Source organism: Pseudorca crassidens, chromosome X, assembly GCF_039906515.1.
Source record: "Pseudorca crassidens isolate mPseCra1 chromosome X, mPseCra1.hap1, whole genome shotgun sequence".
Classification (NCBI taxonomy): domain Eukaryota; kingdom Metazoa; phylum Chordata; class Mammalia; order Artiodactyla; family Delphinidae; genus Pseudorca; species Pseudorca crassidens.
The window spans coordinates 71,971,342-71,991,847 of NC_090317.1; the positions used below are offsets into that span (position 1 = coordinate 71,971,342).

Sequence of the window (20,506 nt, forward strand, 5' to 3'; positions counted from 1 at the left end):
CCACCTATCACAGTGCGGTAAACCAGGCAATTTTCGCGGTTATGAACTCAAACTTGGCGCCCATTTATAGTGCTTCCGGAATCAAGCTTATCACTTCCACGAGGTATCCCTAATTTTACCGGAACGTACCATTTCACGCACAGGGTACAAGCCCATTTTTGTAGTTTGGCAATCCCTAAATTAATTTTTGGGGCGACAGGGAAAAACCGAGTCGAATCCTCCCGAACAAAGTTTCATCCTTGTGAGAACTTGGATAAGCGAGCCCCATTCCTTGCTTGAACTGCCCAACCAAGTCCATTAGCCCCCCTCCAAACAAAGCGGAGGCGCAGGGAGGCGCGGGGAGGCGCGGGGAGGCGCGGAGAGGCGCGGAGACGCACGGAGAGGGGGGTGGAGGGAGGGGTGGGGGAGGGGTCAGACCCCCTTAATAAGAGGGAGGCAGCAACTCAGAAGTGCCAGGCAACACTGAACTATGATGTTTGCTTCCAGACCCCTCCGAACTCCGGAGATAAAGAGAAATTAGTTACTTGAAGCTTTCTGGCACTCACTCCCGACACACCAAGAATAACAAACGGGGGCAGCAAAGGCTTTCTAGATTGTGCCCGTTTCTCTGGCAAAAACCCATACATCTCATAATTTAAGCATTTGGCCAACAAAATACATATAAAACGTCCCTGCATTTAAAAACATTAATGACACTGAGCTTATTTCATGCTAGGTTCTGTTCCAAGTGTTTTTATATGAATTTAATCCTTACGACACTTTAAAAAAGTAGGCAGTGTTAGCACTCTCATTTTACAGAGATCACAATGGCTAAAAAATGACAGGGAGCTAGAATGCAAATTCCAGCAGCACTAGTTAGTCTTAAGCACCAAACTGCCTACATATAAAAAGGTACTTTCTGGGGCTTCCCTGGTGGCGTAGTGGTTGAGAGTCCGCCTGCCGACGCAGGGAGCATGGGCTCGTGCCCCGGTCCGGGAGGATCCCACATGCCGCAGAGCGGCTGGGCCCGTGAGCCATGGCCGCTGAGCCTGCGCGTCCGGAGCCTGTGCTCTGCAACGGGAGAGGCCACAGCAGTGAGAGGCCCGAGTACCGAAAAAAAAAAGGTACTTTCTGAGTTGATGGGGAATGGGATAAGGGCTTATCATTATAACCTTATCACTTACAACAAACTTGCAAGTTTACCTCTACAAGCCTATTCCATAAAAATGGGGCTTACATAACTGTGTGCCTCAGAGGTTTGGGCAAAGAATCTGAACATTAGCTGTAGTTAATATTGTTAAGAGGCATGTGCTTCAAGTAAAGAGTGGGTTTAGGACTGGAATCAAATGGTAAGTTACACAAGTTTATTCAAGGTGCACGAGCAACTCCTTTAGACCGAAGGCAGGAGGAGCTGAAGTAGACTGGAAATAACTGATGCACATTCCTAATAGACAGAAGAGGGTGGGAGTAAGAACTTATTTATGGGGACTTCCCTGGTGGTCCAGTGGTTAAGAATCCACCTTCCAATGCAGAGGACGCATGTTCGATCCCTGATAGGGGAACTAAGATCCCACATGCTGTGGGGCAACTAAACCTGCACGCCGCAACTACTGAGCCCACGCACTCTAAAGCCCATGCACCACAACTAGAGAAGCCCATGCGCCACAACGAAAAGACCCTGCGCGCCACAAGGAGAAGACCCCACATGCCGCAACTAAGATCCGATGCAGTCAAATAAACAAACAGATATTAGAAAAAAAAAGAACTTATGACTAATCTATTGGACATCTTTCTTGCCCCATCTTCCAAGAAACAAACACTAACCCACATTAGGGCTTTGAGGGTCTCAATCCACAGAACTTGGGAGGTAAATTACCTAACATTTTATTGAAAAAAAATTGGTTATATCTCTGAGAAAACAGGCAGCTAAACAGCCTGTTCTGGTCCCTGATGCATGGATATCCTCCTCCCTCATACTGGTGGTTGAGTTCAATCACCATACAGAGTGGGAAGGAATAGTCCACATAAAGAATGAGACTACAAGGGTAGATGAAGAAGCCAGAATGGTTATAAGCTGAACAGGAACAAACACAAATGCGTGTGCTGGGAGTCTCAGGCTTTGTTAAGTCTTAATGGATCATACACCAACCTGACCCATGCTCCACCACACTTGGCTGAGAAAACAAAATAATTCTTACTATCATAGCTGCACTGTAGGGAAATCTGGTCCTTCTGTTGTTTGGAGCTGTTCAAATATAGATTTCATAACTGGAGGACCCTATTGTTCCATCCAATGCTCAATTTAACAGAACACAAAATACATCAGCCATATTAAGGGCAAATCATTCATTTATTGTTTAAAGATTGCAAGACAACATCTGAATTTCTGTAGCACAATTTAAATGTTTTACTTTTTTGATAAAGCAGAGTATAATAGAAAAAACAATTAGTTTCCAGTAATATCTATATCTCTATTCAGAATTAAGTCTTCCACAGACATGTTACCTGGAAACAAAAGCCTGTTACAATAAGCAAAGCTTCAACCAGAGCGGCTACTTTTCGGGCCAGGGAAAGGTTCACCCCTATAGGAGGATGATGTGCTATGTAAAATGGCTGCAAGGTCACAGCCTTGAGGGCGTTGGAAGTCTATTATCCTATTCCACATTAAGTAGTTTGGTGAACTTCAAACGTCCGTTCATCTGCAACCAAGCTGGCAACCTTTAACTGATATTTCAAGCAGGTAAAAAATAAATTAAAAGAAATCCCTACACTGATGTTCCTTGATTTACACTGTTAAATGTTTCATTAACATGTAATTCTGGCTAAGAATTACATTTGAGACTTCTTGCTCAGATTTTGGTTAACAGTACAAATCTTTCAGAAATTCAAGTTCTTATTAATCAATTTGTCAGCTAGGATACATTCAGGCATCAGCTGCAACTACAGAATAGGTGCACTGCCTCAGCACTTTGGAAAGACATAATCTAGAACACTACTAGCAGACAAAATATCTGTTACTAGACAGCATATGTGCAGTACAGCAAGACAAAAACATATATTCATATGTTGGCTTGTTTAAGCCTCAAGCCCTCGATCCTTTGTTGAAATACAATAATTTTATTCCTATGGTTTTCAATACCAAAAACTCAACCTCCAGGAGGGCTAAAGTCTAATTTGTACTCCAAACCAAGTAGCAGTGCAGTTCGCTACTACTGAGGCTGAATCCATAAAGACTTCAAGACCACGTCCAGAAGACAAGTTATTATATATAATACCCTGGAAGGTCTGAAACATAATTATCATATACATAGCTGGTCCTTCAGAGCTTTTTACCTATAAAATGTTTTTTGATGAAAGTTATTTAATGTACTGGAGATAACTGTGACTTACTGATCAAATATTTGAATACTTATACTTACCTGGGATTTCATTTCTGCTGAAAGAAAAAGGAAGAACAGGACTCACTTAAAAAAAAAAAAACAAACTTTAGAAATGAAAGTAAAAATCGTATCACACACTATCACTTTTGGAAGCAGCATAGAGGGGCAGTCAACGGTAAAACACTGGTGAAATAGGTCAAAACTCTAGGCCAAAAATCCATTATTATTATCATCAGTGACAGTACCACAACTGTGCCCTTCAGAATTAATAATCACTCCTAAGAATCTTCATTTGGCACCAGATGATGTGTTTAAGAGAAACACTCTGGGAGGTTTTGAATCAGACTTGGGTTTTTGTTAGCCAAGTTACAGGAGAATTTTTAAAGTGAGGGGAAGGGAAGAAGGAAACGGACCAGAAAAAGAATTTAAGCCATCATCTATAAACCAACAAAGCACTGATAGTTCCAAACATTATGTCAGACACTAAAATGACTGATATAGGCTCAAGTGGTTTATAAAACCTATAAAAAGACTACACCAGCAAAGTCCCCATTTATCTGTAGAGTTCAGAAACTAAAACAAGGAATATTTTAGCTTAAAACCTTATCTCAAGAGAATTATATATACTTCACATGAATAAAAATACCTGAAACCAAACATTTTTAAAAGCTCCAATACCCAAAATATAAAGAAAAAAATTCAGAAGACTCAATCAATCCATGACAATCACAAAACGGCTGGGCAATCTCTATCTCCCTTCCACACTAACCATCCATCCCATGGAAGACCAAGGGAGATCAGACCTTCCAGACTTATGCAACACCTGGCTGCTGCAAAATTCTATGGAGACTCCTTGTGGAACAGCAGTTTCCCATCTCTTGTGTCTCTCCCTATCAGGATCATGCAGGAAGCAAGTCTGGCTGTGCTATTTCTTATCATTGTCTGTCACCCATCTGCAACATGATATTGTACAGATAAGTAAAAAGTAGTTCCCTTTCCCCCAGAAGGTTGAGGCTCAGGTACAGGGGTAATTCTCCTGTGCACACAGTCATTATTTAGGCCGACTCAGTGACTTCAACAGGCTTAATCATGTGATCAGGTTTGTTGCCAGCTGCATAATGCTCCCACATCTGTAGATAGAGCCGCTCTAGTTCCATTGTGTATTGTTTGGTGTTGAACAGAGGGCTAGATATTCTCTGCTTCCAGACTTTGCCACGAATTTTCTTCAGGCTGAATAATAAAAAGAGATCCAAGTTTACAAATCAGAGCAGAAACTCAGAACTAGGCCCCATAAACACCTAGACACCTTTATGGTAAATTACATAACCAAACTTTCTCTTCTGATTGGCCCTCCCTTACCTCAATGCTAAAAAAGTGAAAGGTCACAGCTAACATAATGTTAAACACTTATAATGGAGTTCACCTCCACGTCCCCTGAAAACACTGTTCTTTCCTAAATAAGCATATCCAAGAGACACCATGCTTTCTCCACTTCATCTTATTTCTAAATTTAAAATAAAAATAACACTTGGCAATGACACGTCTATTCCTACGTACTACTGGTTAGAACGTAAACTGTTTACCCTTTTAATACGCAACTTAGCAATGTGTCTATTAGAACCATAAATGTTCATAACCCTATGACCTATCAATAACTTTTAAATCTATTCAACAGAAATAATCTCAGACATACCTGACCATGCAAAGATGTTCACTGAAGCATCATTTACAATAGCTAAGGCACAAACATAAGATGGAAGTATTCATTTTATGAATGTTTTAATGAAATAGGAAAACACTCAAGGGGAAAAAATACAGTACGTCTACTGCTTTAATTTTCCCCTTGTACATGAACTGAGTTGTTTATTTAGATATAAAAAAAAAGTGTTCCTAATATCACCAAGACTATGGTTCTGTTCAGAAACAGGAAAAAAAAAGCAATCAATTCTTCTGGGGAAAGAAGATAGAATTCTCTCTCTTCTCCTGTTGTGAATATATCATTTGTCATGAGACTATTCTTATACAGAGAGAGTTATTACTTTAGAACCAGAAGCTGGAATACTCTTGTGCATTTTAAAAAACAATTAATAGAAAGGTTGTTTTAATGTTTTTTTGTGCCAGAACTAGTAAAACAGCTATGCATATCTGTTGGCCTCAACCCAACCATGATCATATTAATGTTACCTTCCAAATAAAAATACCTTTGTGTTATTTTTAAAGTTCTGTATGTCAGCTTCCCTGGTGGTGCAGTGGTTAAGAATCTGCCTGCCAATGCAGGGGACACAGGTTCGAACCCTGGTCTGGGAAGATCCCACATGCCGCGGAGCAACTAAGCCTGTGCGCCACAACTACTGAGCCTGTGCTCCAAAGCCTACGAGCCACAACTACTGAGCCCGTGTGTCACAACTACTGAAGCCCGTGCACGTAGAGTCCGTGCTCTGCAACAAGAGAAGCCACCACAATGAGGAGCCCGCGCACCACAACGAAGAGCAACCCCCGCTCGCCGCAACTAGAGAAAGCCCGCACGCAGCAATGAAGACCCAAAGCGGCCAAAAATAACTAAAATAAAATAAATTTAAAACTAAATAAATAAAGTTCTGTACGTCAATAGAATGGTTAAACTGTGGTACATCCATACACTGAAATACTACTCAGCAATAAAAGGGAATGAACTACTGATATGAGCCAACAACACGGATGAATCTCAACACATTATCCTGATTGAAAGAAGCCTTCAGAGTACATGCTGTATGATTCTATTTGTATAAGGTTCTAGAAAGGCAAGACTAAATAAATTATGGTGGAAAAAAAATTCAGAACAGTGGTTGTCTCTGAGGGTTGGTGAGGAGGACCAACTGAGAAGGGGTGTGAAGGAACTTTCTGGAGTGATGGTGCTGTTGGAGGCCTGGGTTATAAAGGTATTTCTCAAAACTCACTTAAGATTTGTGTATTCCAATTTGGGATTAGCAGGTACAAACTACCGTAGATAAAGTAAACAACAAGGTCCTACTGTACAGCACAGAGAACTATATTCAATATCCTATAATAAACCATAATGGAAAAGAATATGAAAAAGAATATACATGTGTATATAATATATATATATAACTGAATCAACTTTGCTGTACCCCAGAAACAACACTGTAAACCAACTATACTTCAACTAAAAAAGTAAAATTAAATTAATTTAAAAAAAGATTTGTGTATACACTGTATATAAATTCTGCCTCAAAAGACAAAAGAAACAAGTATTAAACTCTAGTTAATGATGGCCATTCTGAAGTATTTAGGGAGAATACTGATATCTGCAGTTTACTTCAAATAAGATGGATTTCTAAATGGATATAGGAATAAACAGATGGAATGTGATAAAAGTACAGTAAAATTATCAGTGGCAGAAGCTAGGTGGTAGGTATATAAGTGTTTATTATAAAATTGAACTTTTTCATAATAAAATGTTGGGAAAAAGTAGTGTATGAAGTCAACTAAGTTCCAAAAAGAAAATACACTAAATTATTTACTGTAGTTATCTCTGGGATGATGGACATGTAAATTAATTTTTTAATGCCTGGGCTCAAAGTTTTCACTAGTTTTTCTTAGCTGTATATGATGTTCAGGGGAGAAAATTTTGAAAATGATAAATAAATGCTTAACATACATCTGTTGAATGCTTACTATGTACCAAGAACTGTTGTTAAGTGCTTTACGTGGAACACTTTTTCTCTTTTTTTAAACATCTTTATTGGAGTATAATTGCTTTACAATGTTGTGTTAGTTTCTGCTGTATAACAAAGTGAATCAGCTATGTGTATACATATATCCCCATATCCCCTCCCTCTTGCGTTTCCCTCCCACCCTCCCTATCCCACCCCTCTAGGTGGTCACAAAGCATGGAGCTGATCTCCCCCTGTGCTATGCGGCTGCTTCCCACTAGCTATCTATCTTACATTTGGTAGTGCATCCATGTCAATGCTACTCTCTCACTTCGTCCCAGCTTACCCTTCCTTCCCCCTCCCCGTGTCCTCTAGTTCACTCTCTACGTCTGCATCTTTATTCCTGTCCTGTTCCCTAGGTTCTTCAGAACTTTTTTTTTTTTTTTTTTTTTTTAGATTCCATATGTGTGTTAGCATACGGTATTTGTTTTTCTCTTTCTGACTTTACTCTTTATGACAGTCTCTAGGTCCATCCACCTCACTACAAATAACTCAATTTTGTTTCTTTTCATAGCTGAGTAATATTCCATTGTATATATGTGCCACATCTTCTTTACCCATTCATCTGTCAATGGACACTTAGGTTGCTTCCATGTCCTGGCTATTGTACATAGAGCTGCAGTGAACATTGTGGTACATGTCTCTTTTTGAATTATGGTTTTCTCAGGGTATATGCCCAGGAGTGGAATTGCTGGGTCATATGGTAGTTCTATTTTTAGTTTTTTAAGGAACCACCATACTGTTCTCCATAGTGGCTGTATTAATTTACATTCCCACCAACAGTGCAAGAGGGTTCCCTTTTGTCCACACCCTCTCCAGCATTTACTGTTTGTAGATTTTTTGATGATGGCCATTCTGACCGGTAACACTTTTTTTTAATCCTCACATCTCTGCAAGGTAGGTACTATCATTCATCCCCATTTTGCAGATGGAAAAACCAAGGCACATAGAGACTAACTTGTCCAAAGTCACTAAGCTTGTGAGAGAGCCTGGATTCAAACCCAGGAAGTCTGACTCAAAGAGGGTGCTTCTTTAAACTTCTACATAATATGCTACTTGTCAGAAAACACAAAGAAAAAAAAAATCACACGTAATACCCGAAGAAAAATCTCATTTAAGAGATAAACACTATTTTATTGTATGGATAAAGCATCATTTATTTAAGCATCATCTCTCTAATTCCCACCCATTTGGGGGCATTTAAGTCATGCCCAAATATTATCACAAGGATATTCTTAGGGTCAAAGGTCTAGCTTTTTTTTTTTTTTTTTTAAGGGCTCTGAAAAGACTACCAATTTACTCACCAATGTATGAAAAGGTCAGCACCTCAGTGCTCCCTCATCATTGGTATCATATTAAAAATCTTTTATTTTATAGGTAAATAATGGGTGTACCTCAATGTTATTTTATTTCTACTAGGGAATTCTCTGGTGGTCCAGTGGTTAGGACTCCACGCTTTCACTGCCGAGGGCGTGGGTTCAATCCCTGATCAGGGAACTAAAATCCCACAAGGCAGGTGGCAAGGCCAATAAATTAAAAAATAAATATTTATTTCTACTACAGAGGTTGAAACTTTCTTGTTAACCATTTGTATTTCTACTTTAGTCAGTTGTCATTTCTTTGCTTACTTTCCTATTAAGGGATTTAAAATGTAAATATTCTTCAGTCTTTATATAGCCAGGCTATTAATATTTGACATTAAGGAACAGATTTTTTTCCCTCGTTTGCCTTTTAATTTTCTTTTTTTTTATTGAAATATAGCTAGTTTACATCTTTTAATTCTCTTGACTTACTTTTATTCAGCATTTACTCTACATAGTGAAACCTAATGATCACTTTATTTATGGAAGTTTAAAAAGTTCTTCTCAGGACTCCCCTGGCGGTCCAGTGGTTAAGACTCCACGCTTCCACTGCAGGGAGCACAGGTTCGATCCCTGGCCGGGGAAGTAAGATCCCGCACGCCGCATGGTGCGGCCACAAAAATAAATAACAAGTTAAATTAAATTAAAATAATAAAAAGTCCTTCTCCCATCCAGAGAGCATACAACTAATTCATTTATTTTATATTACCCTTATTTTATGATTTCACTTCATAACACCTATATTCTCTCTAAATTTTTCTTGTTTCCTTCACCTCACCATATAATTTGTTCATGGAAAAGTTTACTTACTATTCTAGATCAGTTCCCAGTTTCACAGCTATGTCTTCATATTCTTGTCTATTTTTAGCAATAAGCTCAAGACAGCCTAAACAAGTGAGCTGGGAAGCTGCAACTCGGGAAGCAAGAGTCTCTCCTGCAATAAGAAAGATAACAACTGCACATCTGAGAATGCAAATAGCACACAGTTATTAATGTTATTTATGTTAAATATCCACACGATGCAGATGAAGAGTGTTCAGACTTGAACAAGTCTCATTTTCTATCATCTTGCCCTAAATGTTGCTTCTAGTACATATGATTTCACCTGGAAGTGTCTCTCCCAAGGAGATTTTAAAAAGAACAAGGAAGCAGCTCACCTGGCATAGTCACCATGGGTGTCCCTGCCCAAAGGACATCCATCCCTGTGGTGTGTCCATTACAGAGTGGAGTGTCCAAGCAGACATCAGCCAGCTGGCCTCTCCGAACATGTTCCTCTTTAGGAGCAACAGGTGAAAAAATGATACGGTTCTGGGGAAGGCCCATATTTTGTGCGTACTGTTGAATGTTAGGTTCTCCTACTGCTGGAAAACGCAACAGCCACAGTACACTATTGGGAACACGCTTCAGAATCTAAAATAGGGAAAACAAGAGCAAGTATTAATAGCAGCTCTGCCCTTCTCAAGAAAGGCTCCCATAAATTTCTAGTAATTCTACCATACTCTATTCTTTTCACCCAGATAGCAGCCTACCGTGAACTTAAGTCTTTCTTTCACATAGATGAATTAGATCAACTGAGCTATAGGTTCCTGTTCTGCTTAGCTGTCCCCAAAGACAGTTCAAAGAAAGAGGAGACTGATGCAAGAAGACAAAACAAGTTACTAATTGGCAAAATCTGAGGCAGCTATGTCCTGTGGGAATTGATACTAGGAGTGATTTTTGTCCATGAGATAGGAATTTTCCATTTCAAATTTTAAATCCCCCACCATGGTACAACAAATAAAGTTAGTTCACACCTGCCAAACTTTATTTGCCTAATCTAGATCAGGGGTCAGCAGACATTTTCTGTAAAGGACCAGAGAGCAAATACTGTTGCTTTTGATGGCCAACATGGACTGTGTCATAACTATTCAATTCTGCCCTTGTCACTGGAAAGCCATAGACAATATGTAAGTAAGTAGGCATGGCTGTGTGTCAATAAAATTTTATTTACAAAAACAAGCAGCTGGGACTTCCCTGGTGGTCCAGTGGTTAGGACTCCATGCTTCCACTGCAGGGGGCTCAGGTTCGATCCCTGGTCAGGGAACTAAGATTCCGCATGCCACACTGCCAAAATAAAAAAACAAACAAAAAAACAAGCAGTGGACTGGATTTGGCTCATCGGCCATAGTTTGCCAACCCGATTTAGACCTACATCTACTCAATGTATCATACAAGTTCACCATCCCATCTCTGAAAGCCATGAGAACAGATGGATTTCAGAATTTAGAATATTTCAGATTTTTAAGAAGTAGTACAGTATATATAAATTACATAACACTCTCAGCGGCAACTCCCTGCAAACCAACATATTAGTATCTCTGCATCAAGATGTAGGAATATTCATACTAAATGGAATAAATAAAGAATCATAAATAGCCTAACATCAGTTCAGGCAGTGTGGCTGCCAACCAAATAAATGTACCACAAACTTATGAAGATGCTTTTGGTTTTCAGGTTTTTTGAAATGGGGAAGTGAAGATTCAGGGATAGTAAACCTGTACTCATCTGCTTCCTCTTCTCCACCCTCCCTCGTCCTTTAAAAAAAGAAAACAGACCAAAAAACCCAGATATTAATCAGAAAAAAAGTCAACCAAGAACTATCTCCATTTTAGGCTCTATGGAAAAAGAGGCAGATATGGATAGCAAAGTTTAGAAGCTTCAGAGGTCCTGCTTATGCAAACTGGTATGATGAAATGACTGAGAAGTAACGGCATAAGCCAATTCCTTCCTGGTTCTAACTCTACAATATTGCAAGAATGATGTAAAATGTGGATGAGTATACGTAACAGCTTTGCTATCAGCTTAGACCATGGGTTGGCAAACTATAGCCTATGAGCCAAATCTGGCATATTGCCTGTTTTTGTAAATAAAAACTTATTGGAACATACCTATACTCATTCATTTATATAATGAGTATGGTGTTTTCTTGCTACAACGGCAGAATTGAGTAGGTGTGACAGAGAGTATAGACTGCAAAACCAAAAATATTTACCACCTGGCCTTTTAAGAAAAAGTTTGCTGATCCCTGCGTTTGAACACATAAATTTTAAAAGTTCATTATATGATATTTAGACACTTGAAGGACAAATCAAAAATTGCTGAAATCTACAGCTCTTTTGAAGATTATCACAATAATCTAGCACAACAGCTCCTGAATGGGAGGATGGGGTGGCAGCCTCAGCAAGACGACCTATATACAGAATCTTTACGAGAATCTCTGGACATTAATAATGAATCTACACACACTCACATTTGCCCACATCTGCAAAGTAGATGGGTCAATTTTATATAACTGATTAAAGTTACAGTACACAATGGCATCTTCTGGTAACCCGTACTGAGAACGTGTGGTTACAATAATGGTACGGGGAACCTCCTCTCCAGTGGCAGCCTTATTGTTGATCTAGAACAAGAAAAAATATATGATTATATTTAAAGTAAACATGGTCCGATATTTTTCTTTTCTTTTCATTATTTGTTTATTTATTTATTTGGCTGCTTCAGGTCTTAGTTGTGGCACGCAGGATCTTCGTTGCACCATTGCAGCATGTGGGGTCTTTAGTTGCGGCATGCGGGATCTAGTTCCCTGACCAGGGATCGAACCCAGGTCCCCTGCATTGGGAGCACGGAGTCTTAACCACTGGACCACCAGGGAAGTCCCCAATCTGATTATTTTTCAATCAATAAACAATCCTTACGATGCAAACTGGTATAACCATTAAAAGTAATGTCGTTGAACTATAATGAGAATATATTCATGACACATTAAGTTAAAGGAAAAAAGTTAGAGCATTATCTTAATTTGGGGGGGACTGCACTATGAAACATCTCACTCTAGCCAAAAAGTTCTCTTCAAAACCCTATTAGTTCAACAGCAAGCTTTTGCTCACTCTTTTCTCCATGTACGAAATATCCTTTTCTAAATCACACCCACCTTTCAAGACTAAACTTAAATTACTGAAAAATCTCTACTAAAACTGCCTCTCCTCATTGTTCAGCTCTATTTCTGAGCATCTACATACACAATTACAGTCTTATCTTGCAATTCCCACACATCTGGGTAGTGCCTTACCTTGTTATGTAACTATTCCAGGTGTGATAGACATCTCATACACTACGGACATTGTGTTGTTCTACACTCAAAATTCTTTGTACCTGTGCAGTTCAAGAAGTATACTTTTTTTTCCTTGAGTCAAGCATGTCTGCCCTATTGTTTCAAAGGACAGTTCAGGCCTAATACACATTACGGGTGATTAATTCCTTTACCTTAATTCATTTCAAGCATTCTTTGTATAAACTGCTATACCACTAAAACTGTTAACTCCTAAAGAGGTCAGAGATCCTTGCCTTATGATCGCTTGACAGAGTTACATATTCACTTATTCAAGTATGCAATATATAATATTGGGTTGGCCAAAAAGTTCATTCGGATTTTTCATACAAGCTTACAAAAAAACCTGAACGAACTTTTTGGCCAACCCAATATTTACTCAGCACGTATTTCATTATTGTGGCTAAGACACGGACCCTAAAGTAATTCAATTCAGTGGAGAATACATACAAACCCAGGGAATTATAATGTGTTGTGCTGGATGTAAAGATATATCCCAAATACTACAAGAACAGAGAATACAGGTACCAATGGAGCAGGGAAGGAGAGGTCAGGGATATGGACAGAAACAGATTCCTGGCGGAGTTGTCTGAACTGAAAGTCTTAAAGATGAGTAAGATTTAACTGGGGAAAGGATGAGTTACAGAAGCAAGACACTGTATGATGCCTACAGACAGTTCACCGTTGGTAAGAGTAAAGCCACAGGCAGAGAATAACAAGGTATTAACACAGAAGACTCTCATTAAGTAACCTGCTGGCTGAATCCAAGAGACTTTTAAAATCAAACAAACCTATATAAGATGCCAGTTTCCACTGAATTCATTTCCTCATCTATAAAACGGAAGTAATGATGCTTACCTCCTAGAGTTATGAGATGTAAAGAAGATAAATGTATACTTGGTGGTAGATAGTATGTTCTATTATTCTCTTCTCACCTGGGTAGTTGCCAGTCCATTGCTAATACTGAATCCATTAATTGTTATCTGAATTTGTCCTCTGTTAATCATTTCAATAACTGCTTCTGCAATAGTATTCATAGGAATGACAGGCATATTAAGAGCTGTATTACTGCTGTCTGCGTTGTCTCCTCCATCAGGACATTTCATCTTAAAATAATTACACAAAATACATCATTAGGGAAAGATCCCAAATGCAGATAACTTAATTTCAATGACAGTATTGACCAGGTTCTGACCTTGACAATTTTCACATCTGGTAGACTATCAAGAAATGCTTTGAGGTCGATGCCATTCAGCACAATCCGATTGTCATAAATGTGCCCATTGGACTTAAAATCGATGACTGCTTTTTTCTAATTGAAAAAAAAGTTTCAGACATATCTTTTAGGATGCACAGGAACAGCAGCAAGGAAATAAATGACTACAGTTCTTTGCAATTCCCCTATAGCACTGTTTTTCTACCTACCTTCAGGTGAGGGAACATATTAGCATGATCACCAATAAAGAAAGTATGGGGCATATAAGCCAGTTTCTCAGAATACTGCTCAGCAACTTCAGCAGGTGAAGTTTCCTGATCAGTGATGATATAATCCATGAAAAGCGCGCCACTAGTCCCAGGGTACCCCAGCCACATTGCCTAAAAGAAAAAAAAAAAAAATCAGACCAAAAACTGACTAAGAACCTTCAGCAAAATAGCTTAAAATTAAATAAGTAAACAAACAACCAAGGAGGGTGGACTTCCTTAGCCAAGAGCAATCAAGTAATATTTTAGACTAAACTTCTAAGTGCTAAACCGTTTTTCCAATTTACAAGACAGAACAACGGTTTACATCCAACTACAAATTGCATGTCTCCATATACATGTTCCTGTGGGCACTGTGTTCTCACTCAAAATTCTTTGTCCCTGTTCATTTTCAAGAACTACACTTTTTTTTCATAAGTCAAGCATGTCCGTCCTATTGTTTCAAAGGATAGTTAACCAAAGAGGGGAAAAAACCTATCACTGTCTTCTTAGCCCAATAAACACTGTGAGTAATTATCATTATTTCCTTTACCTGAATAGGAGCTGGCCTGAGAGCAAAGAGTTCATTTCGAGCACCCTTGGTATAACCATTCATATTTACAAGGATGTGTATACCATCTTGATGAATGCGATCAGCTGCTTTTCCATTGCATGGAATCTATGGAATAAAAAAATAAGAACTTATACTATGTATAATCTAAAACTGATTCAATTAGTCTTAATGGCATTGAACAGAATTCAAATTCCCAGATGCAAAAGTGGTAACAACACAAATTACATTAATGCAGGGTAAAAACATGGTTAAGTACCATTAAAATGGGCCCACAGCATTACACAAACAGGATACAGAGGAAGGAGAGTTTACCTCTAGACTGAACGTATGAACAACTAGGCTTGGGACTTGCCTGGTGGGTCAGTGGTTAAGAAACCGCCTGCCAATGCAGGGGACACGGGTTCGAGCCCTGGTCCGGGAAGATCCCACACACTGCGGGGCAACTAAGCCCGTGTGCCACAACTACTGGAGCCTACATGCCTACAGCCTGCGCTTTGCAACAAGAGAAGCCACTGCAATGAGAAGCCCGTGCACTGCAACAAAGAGTAGCCCTCGCTCGCCAAAACTAGAGAAAGCCCGCACACACCAACAAAGACCCAACGCAACCAAAAAAAAAAAACAAAAAAACTAGGCTTCATAGAGGAGTTGATATTTGAAATGGGCCTTCAAAGATGGATAGGAGGACTTCCCTGGTGGCGCAAGTCATTAAGAATCCACCTGCCAATGCAAGGGACACGGGTTCGAGCCCTGGTCCGGGAAGATCCCACACACTATGGGGCAACTAAGCCCATGTGCCACAACTACTGAAGCCCGCGTGCCTAGAGCCCATGCTCGACAACAAGAGAAGCCACCGCAATGAGAAGCCCACGCACCCCAACAAAGAGTAGCCCCCGCTCGCCACAACTAGAGAAAGCACACACACACACCAACAAAGACCCAATGCAGCCAAAAATAAATAAATAAATAAAAATTTTAAAAAGATGGACAGGAGTTTGAAGAAGCTGGACAGAATACAATCTCAACAGAGAACTGTATGAATAAAGAACCAGAGTAAAGTGCATGGTAGGTTTAAAAAATGGGTAGATCACTTCTATTTGATATAGGGTATAACTGAGGGCTAATGATGGGTGAAAAGCTCTGGCAAACAAGGTTGTTTGTTTAGAAAGGTTGCGAAGGCCACACTGAAGAGCTTGGACTTCATATAGGCACACCAATGTTCACTGCAGCACTATTTACAATTGTCAAGATATGGAAGTAACCTAAGTGTCCATCAATGGATGAATGGAAAAAGAAGATGTGGTATATATACACAGTGGAATATTCCTCAGCCATTTAAAAGTTGCCAGAGGGAAGGGAGGGAGGGGGCAAAATAGGTGAACAGGATTAAGTAGTACAAACCTCCAGATATAAAACAAGCAAGCCACAGGGATACAACATACAACATGAGAAATATGGTCAATAATACTGCAATAACTTTGTATGGGGACAGGTGGTTACTAGACTTATCATGGTGATTTCATAATGTATGCAAATAACTATGTAGTACACCTGAAACTAACATAACACTATACGTCAACTACATTTCAATTTTTATATATATATATATATATATATATATAAAATTAATAAATATATATTTTTAAAGAGTTTAGACTTCAGTCAATAAGCAGTGAATCCTAAAAGGTGTCAGAGGTGGAGGGCCATATTCTTCTTGGTCAGAGTCCAACCCTACATCAAAAATGGTCAGGTATATTTCCAAAGCAACAGCCATAACACAAAAGACGTTGGTAGAAATTATTTATGAAATGACAAGAGGCTCACAATCCTTCTGCTAGGACTTCAATGATTCATATATATGAATTACTGGGTATACCATACATACCTCTGTTAGTCACCAAAGTGGCCAACAGCGTCTATAAGAAAAAACTCTAGTCCATACCTGCAGCAAATTCATTCCCTCACAGGTTTCAATATTAATTTATCATAAAACTTTTGCTCCTAGAGGAAACAGCAATGGAGCAAATATAAGAAATAAAGAAAACCAAAGGCAAAGGCCCTTTTTTTTTCCCCCTCTCCCGTCGCGGAGCACAGGCTCCGGACGCGCAGGCCCAGCGGCCATGGCTCATGGGCCCAGCCGCTACGCAGCATGTGGGATCTTCCCGGACCGGGGCGCGAACCCATGTCCCCTGCATGGGCAGGCGGACTCTCAACCACTGCGCCACCAGGGAAGCCCGGCAAAGGCCCTTTAAATGACTTTTTTGTTCTTCTTCCAAGCCACCATTTTGTTCAATTTATTCAGGTAATATTAGGTATCTACTGTCACAAGTGCTAGCTCAATCCGCAGAGAAGTTTTACGACCACACACAAATACACCATATTTCTATTTCATTTGCAAACTCAGCAAAAATCCATGCTGATTATAAATGCAATGTAATAAATGTAAACAATCAAGGAAATAAGATCGAAGCAATTGCCCACAGGTATGTAGTAGCTGATGTTAAATATCTGTCATGGAAAATACTGAGGATATGGGCTTCTCTGGTGGCGCAGTGGTTAAGAATCTGCCTGTCAATGCAGGGGACACAGGTTTGAGCCCTGGTCCGGGAAGATCCCACATGCCATGGAGCAACTAAGCCCGTGTGCCACAACTACTGAGCCTGCGCTCTAGAGCTCACGAGCCACAACTACTGCGCCCACGTGCCACAACTACTGAAGCCCACGCGCCTAGAGCCTGTGCTCCACAACAAGAGAAGCCACCGCAATGAGAAGCCTGTGCACCGCAATGAACAGCAGACCCCACTCACCACAACTAGAGAAAGCCCATGGGCAGCAATGAAGACCCAAAGCGGCCAAAAATAAATAAATTAATTAAATTTAAAAAAGAAAATTGAGGATACAAGCTACACACCAACAGTTTTATTCACTATTTGCTCAAAATAAAAAGTTGGAAGTACAAGCCTCTAAGATAGCCTCATCCACCAGAGGGCAGACAGCAGAAGCAAGAATCCTGCAGCCTGTGGAACAAAAACCACATTCACAGAAAGATACACAAGATGAAAAGGCAGAGGGCTATGCACCAGATGAAGGAACAAGATAAAACGCCAGAAAAACAACTAAATGAAGTGGAAATAGGCAACCTTCCAGAAAAAGAATTCAGAATAATGACAGTGAAGATGATCCAGGACCTCGGAAAAAGAATGGAGGCAAAGATCGAGAAGATGCAAGAAATGTTTAACAAAGGCCTAGAAGAATTAAAGAACAAACAAACAGAGATGAACAATACAATAATTGAAATGAAAACTACACTAGAAGGAATCAATAGCAGAATAACTGAGGCAGAAGAACGGATAAGTGACCTGGAAGACAGAATGGTGGAATTCACTGCTGTGGAACAGACTAAAGAAAAAAGAATGAAAACAAATGACAGCCTAAGAGACGTCTGGGACAACATTAAACGCAACAACATTCGTATTATAGGGGTCCCAGAAGGAGAAGAGAGAGAGAAAGGACCAGAGAAAATATTTGAAGAGATTATAGTCAAACACTTCCCTAACATGGGAAAGGAAATAACCACCCAAGTCCAGGAAGCACAGAGAGTCCCATACAGGATAAACCCAAGGAGAAACATGCTGAGACACACAGTAATCAAACTGGCAAAAATTAAAGACAAAGAAAAATTATTGAAAGCAACAAGGGAAAAACGACAAATAACATACAAGGGAACTCCCATAAGGTTAACAGCTGCTTTCTCAGCAGAAACTCTACAAGCCAGAAGGGAATGGCATGACATACTTAAAGTGATGAAAGGGAAGAACTGACAACCAAGATTACTCTACCTGGCAAGGATCTCATTCAGATTTGATGGAGAAATCAAAGACTTTACAGACAAGCAAAAGCTAAGAGAATTCAGCACCACCAAACCAGCTCTACAACAACTGCTAAAGGACCTTCTCCGAGTGGGAAACACAAAAGAAAAGGACCTACAGAAACAAACCCAAAATAATTAAGAAGATGGTCACAGGGACATACATATCGATAATTACCTTAAACGTGAATGGATTAAATGCTCCAACCAAAAGACACAGGCTCGCTGAGTGGATACAAAAACAAGACCCATATATATGCTGTCTAGAAGAGACCCACTTCAGACCTAGGGACACATAGAGACTGCAAGTGAGGGGATGGAAAAAGATATTCCATGCAAATGGAAATCAAAAGAAAGCTGGAGTAGCAATACTCATATCAGATAAAATAGACTTTAAAATGAAGAATGTTACAAGAGACAAGGAAGGACACTACAAAATGATCAAGGGACCAATCCAAGAAGAAGATATAACGATTATAAATATATATGCACCCAACATAGGAGCACCTCAATACATAAGGCAACTGCTAACAGCTATAAAAGAGGAAATCGACAGTAACACAATAAGAGTGGGGGACTTTAACACCTCACTTACACCAATGGACAGATCATCCAAACAGAAAATTAATAAGGAAACACAAGCTTTAAATGACACAATAGACCAGATAGATTTAATTGATATTTATAGGACATTCCATCCCAAAACAGCAGATAACACTTTCTTCTCAAGTGCACATGGAACATTCTCCAGGATAGATCACATCTTGGGTCACAAATCAAGCCTCAGTAAATTTAAGAAAATTGAAATCACATCAAGCATCTTTTCCGACCGCAACGCTATGAGATTAGAAATCAATTACAGGGGAAAAAATGTAAAAAACACAAACACATGGAGGCTAAACAATACGTTACTAAATAACCAAGAGATCACTGAACAAATCAGAGAGGAAATCAAAAAATACCTAGAGACAAATGATAATGAAAACACGATGATCCAAAACCTATGGGATGCAGCAAAAGCAGTTCTAAGAGGGAAGTTTATAGCTACAATCCTACCTCAAGAAACAAGAAAAACCTCAAATAAATAATCAAACCTTACACCTAAAGGAACTAGAGAAAGAAGAACAAACAAAACCCGAAGTTAGCAGAAGGAAAGAAATCATAAAGAGCAGAGCAGAAATAAATGAAACAGAAACAAAGAAAACAATAGCAAAGATCAATAAAACTAAAAGCTGGTTCCTGGAGAAGATAAACAAAATTGATAAACATTAGCCAGACTCATCAAGAAAAAGAGGGAAAGGACTCAAAAAAAAAAAAGAAAGTTGTAAGTATAAGAGTTTCACATACCTGAGAAAGATCAATGAAATGATTGGCTTCTGCCATCACCTTCACTCGGAAGTTTGTGCCATCATCTGGGCTCAGGGCATAACAGAATACCTGAAAGGCAGCACATAGTATATTTAATAACCTTGGCTCAAATCTTTCCAAAAGACACTGGGCTTAACACCTAAAGGTGACTATAAAGCTACCACTGTGGGTTTGTTTGGTTTTATAAATAGCAACTCTAGAGCAACACTAGTCTTACCTCAAATTTATCAGGATTGTGCATGCCTGGAATAGACTGCATAAGATGAGAAGTAGGATGATTCCCAAAGTCAGAACTCACGTATCCTACACGCAGTCGACCATCACTGAGCTTCAAGTCTTTCGGATGTTCATATGGTGGTTTATGAAGGACATTTATCTACCAATGGAATTCAGTGCTTGTTAGTAAAGTTGAGTCTATATGTAAATTTTCATCTAGGAAAACTGACTAAAAGCATACCTGTTAGGAATGGTATGCCCAGAATACTTCTTTAATTCATATAACCAGTCTAATACAACCTTAGCAATTTGTATAATATGCTTCATACTTTGACCTGTTCCTGAGGCCTATGAAGTAGCCCAAGCAAGTTAAAGTTGTAGGAAGGAAGCAGAGTGGGAAGAGCATGACAAACCCTGCATTTTAGAAAATTCTGTAGGG

The 20,506-nt window shown here is 39.4% G+C and overlaps 1 protein-coding gene and 1 non-coding gene across 5 annotated transcripts in view; one reads left to right on the forward strand and one right to left on the reverse strand.

Annotated features, from left to right (window-relative positions):
- Positions 1-2,310: 2,310 nt before the first annotated feature.
- OGT (O-linked N-acetylglucosamine (GlcNAc) transferase) overlaps positions 2,311-20,506 on the reverse strand; it is a 37,227-nt gene continuing 19,031 nt past the window's right edge. For 2 of the 4 annotated variants that reach the window (XM_067723267.1, XM_067723266.1), the window contains exons 13-22: positions 20,069-20,227; positions 19,831-19,920; positions 14,598-14,723; positions 14,009-14,179; positions 13,779-13,895; positions 13,519-13,689; positions 11,723-11,875; positions 9,591-9,843; positions 9,244-9,367; positions 2,311-4,589 (exon numbers count right to left, since the gene is read on the reverse strand). In XM_067723267.1, coding sequence (XP_067579368.1) covers positions 4,415-4,589; positions 9,244-9,367; positions 9,591-9,843; positions 11,723-11,875; positions 13,519-13,689; positions 13,779-13,895; positions 14,009-14,179; positions 14,598-14,723; positions 19,831-19,920; positions 20,069-20,227 — 1,539 coding nt within the window. In that variant the 3' untranslated portion in view covers positions 2,311-4,414. Of the gene's footprint in view, positions 4,590-9,243; positions 9,368-9,590; positions 9,844-9,944; positions 10,537-11,722; positions 11,876-13,518; positions 13,690-13,778; positions 13,896-14,008; positions 14,180-14,597; positions 14,724-19,830; positions 19,921-20,068; positions 20,228-20,506 lie in introns of those variants that run through there. The other 2 variants (XM_067723268.1, XM_067723269.1) reach the window with 2 other exon arrangements.
- Positions 10,444-10,516, forward strand: TRNAW-CCA (transfer RNA tryptophan (anticodon CCA)). Its single transcript has one exon. It is a non-coding gene; the product is annotated as a tRNA-Trp (tRNA).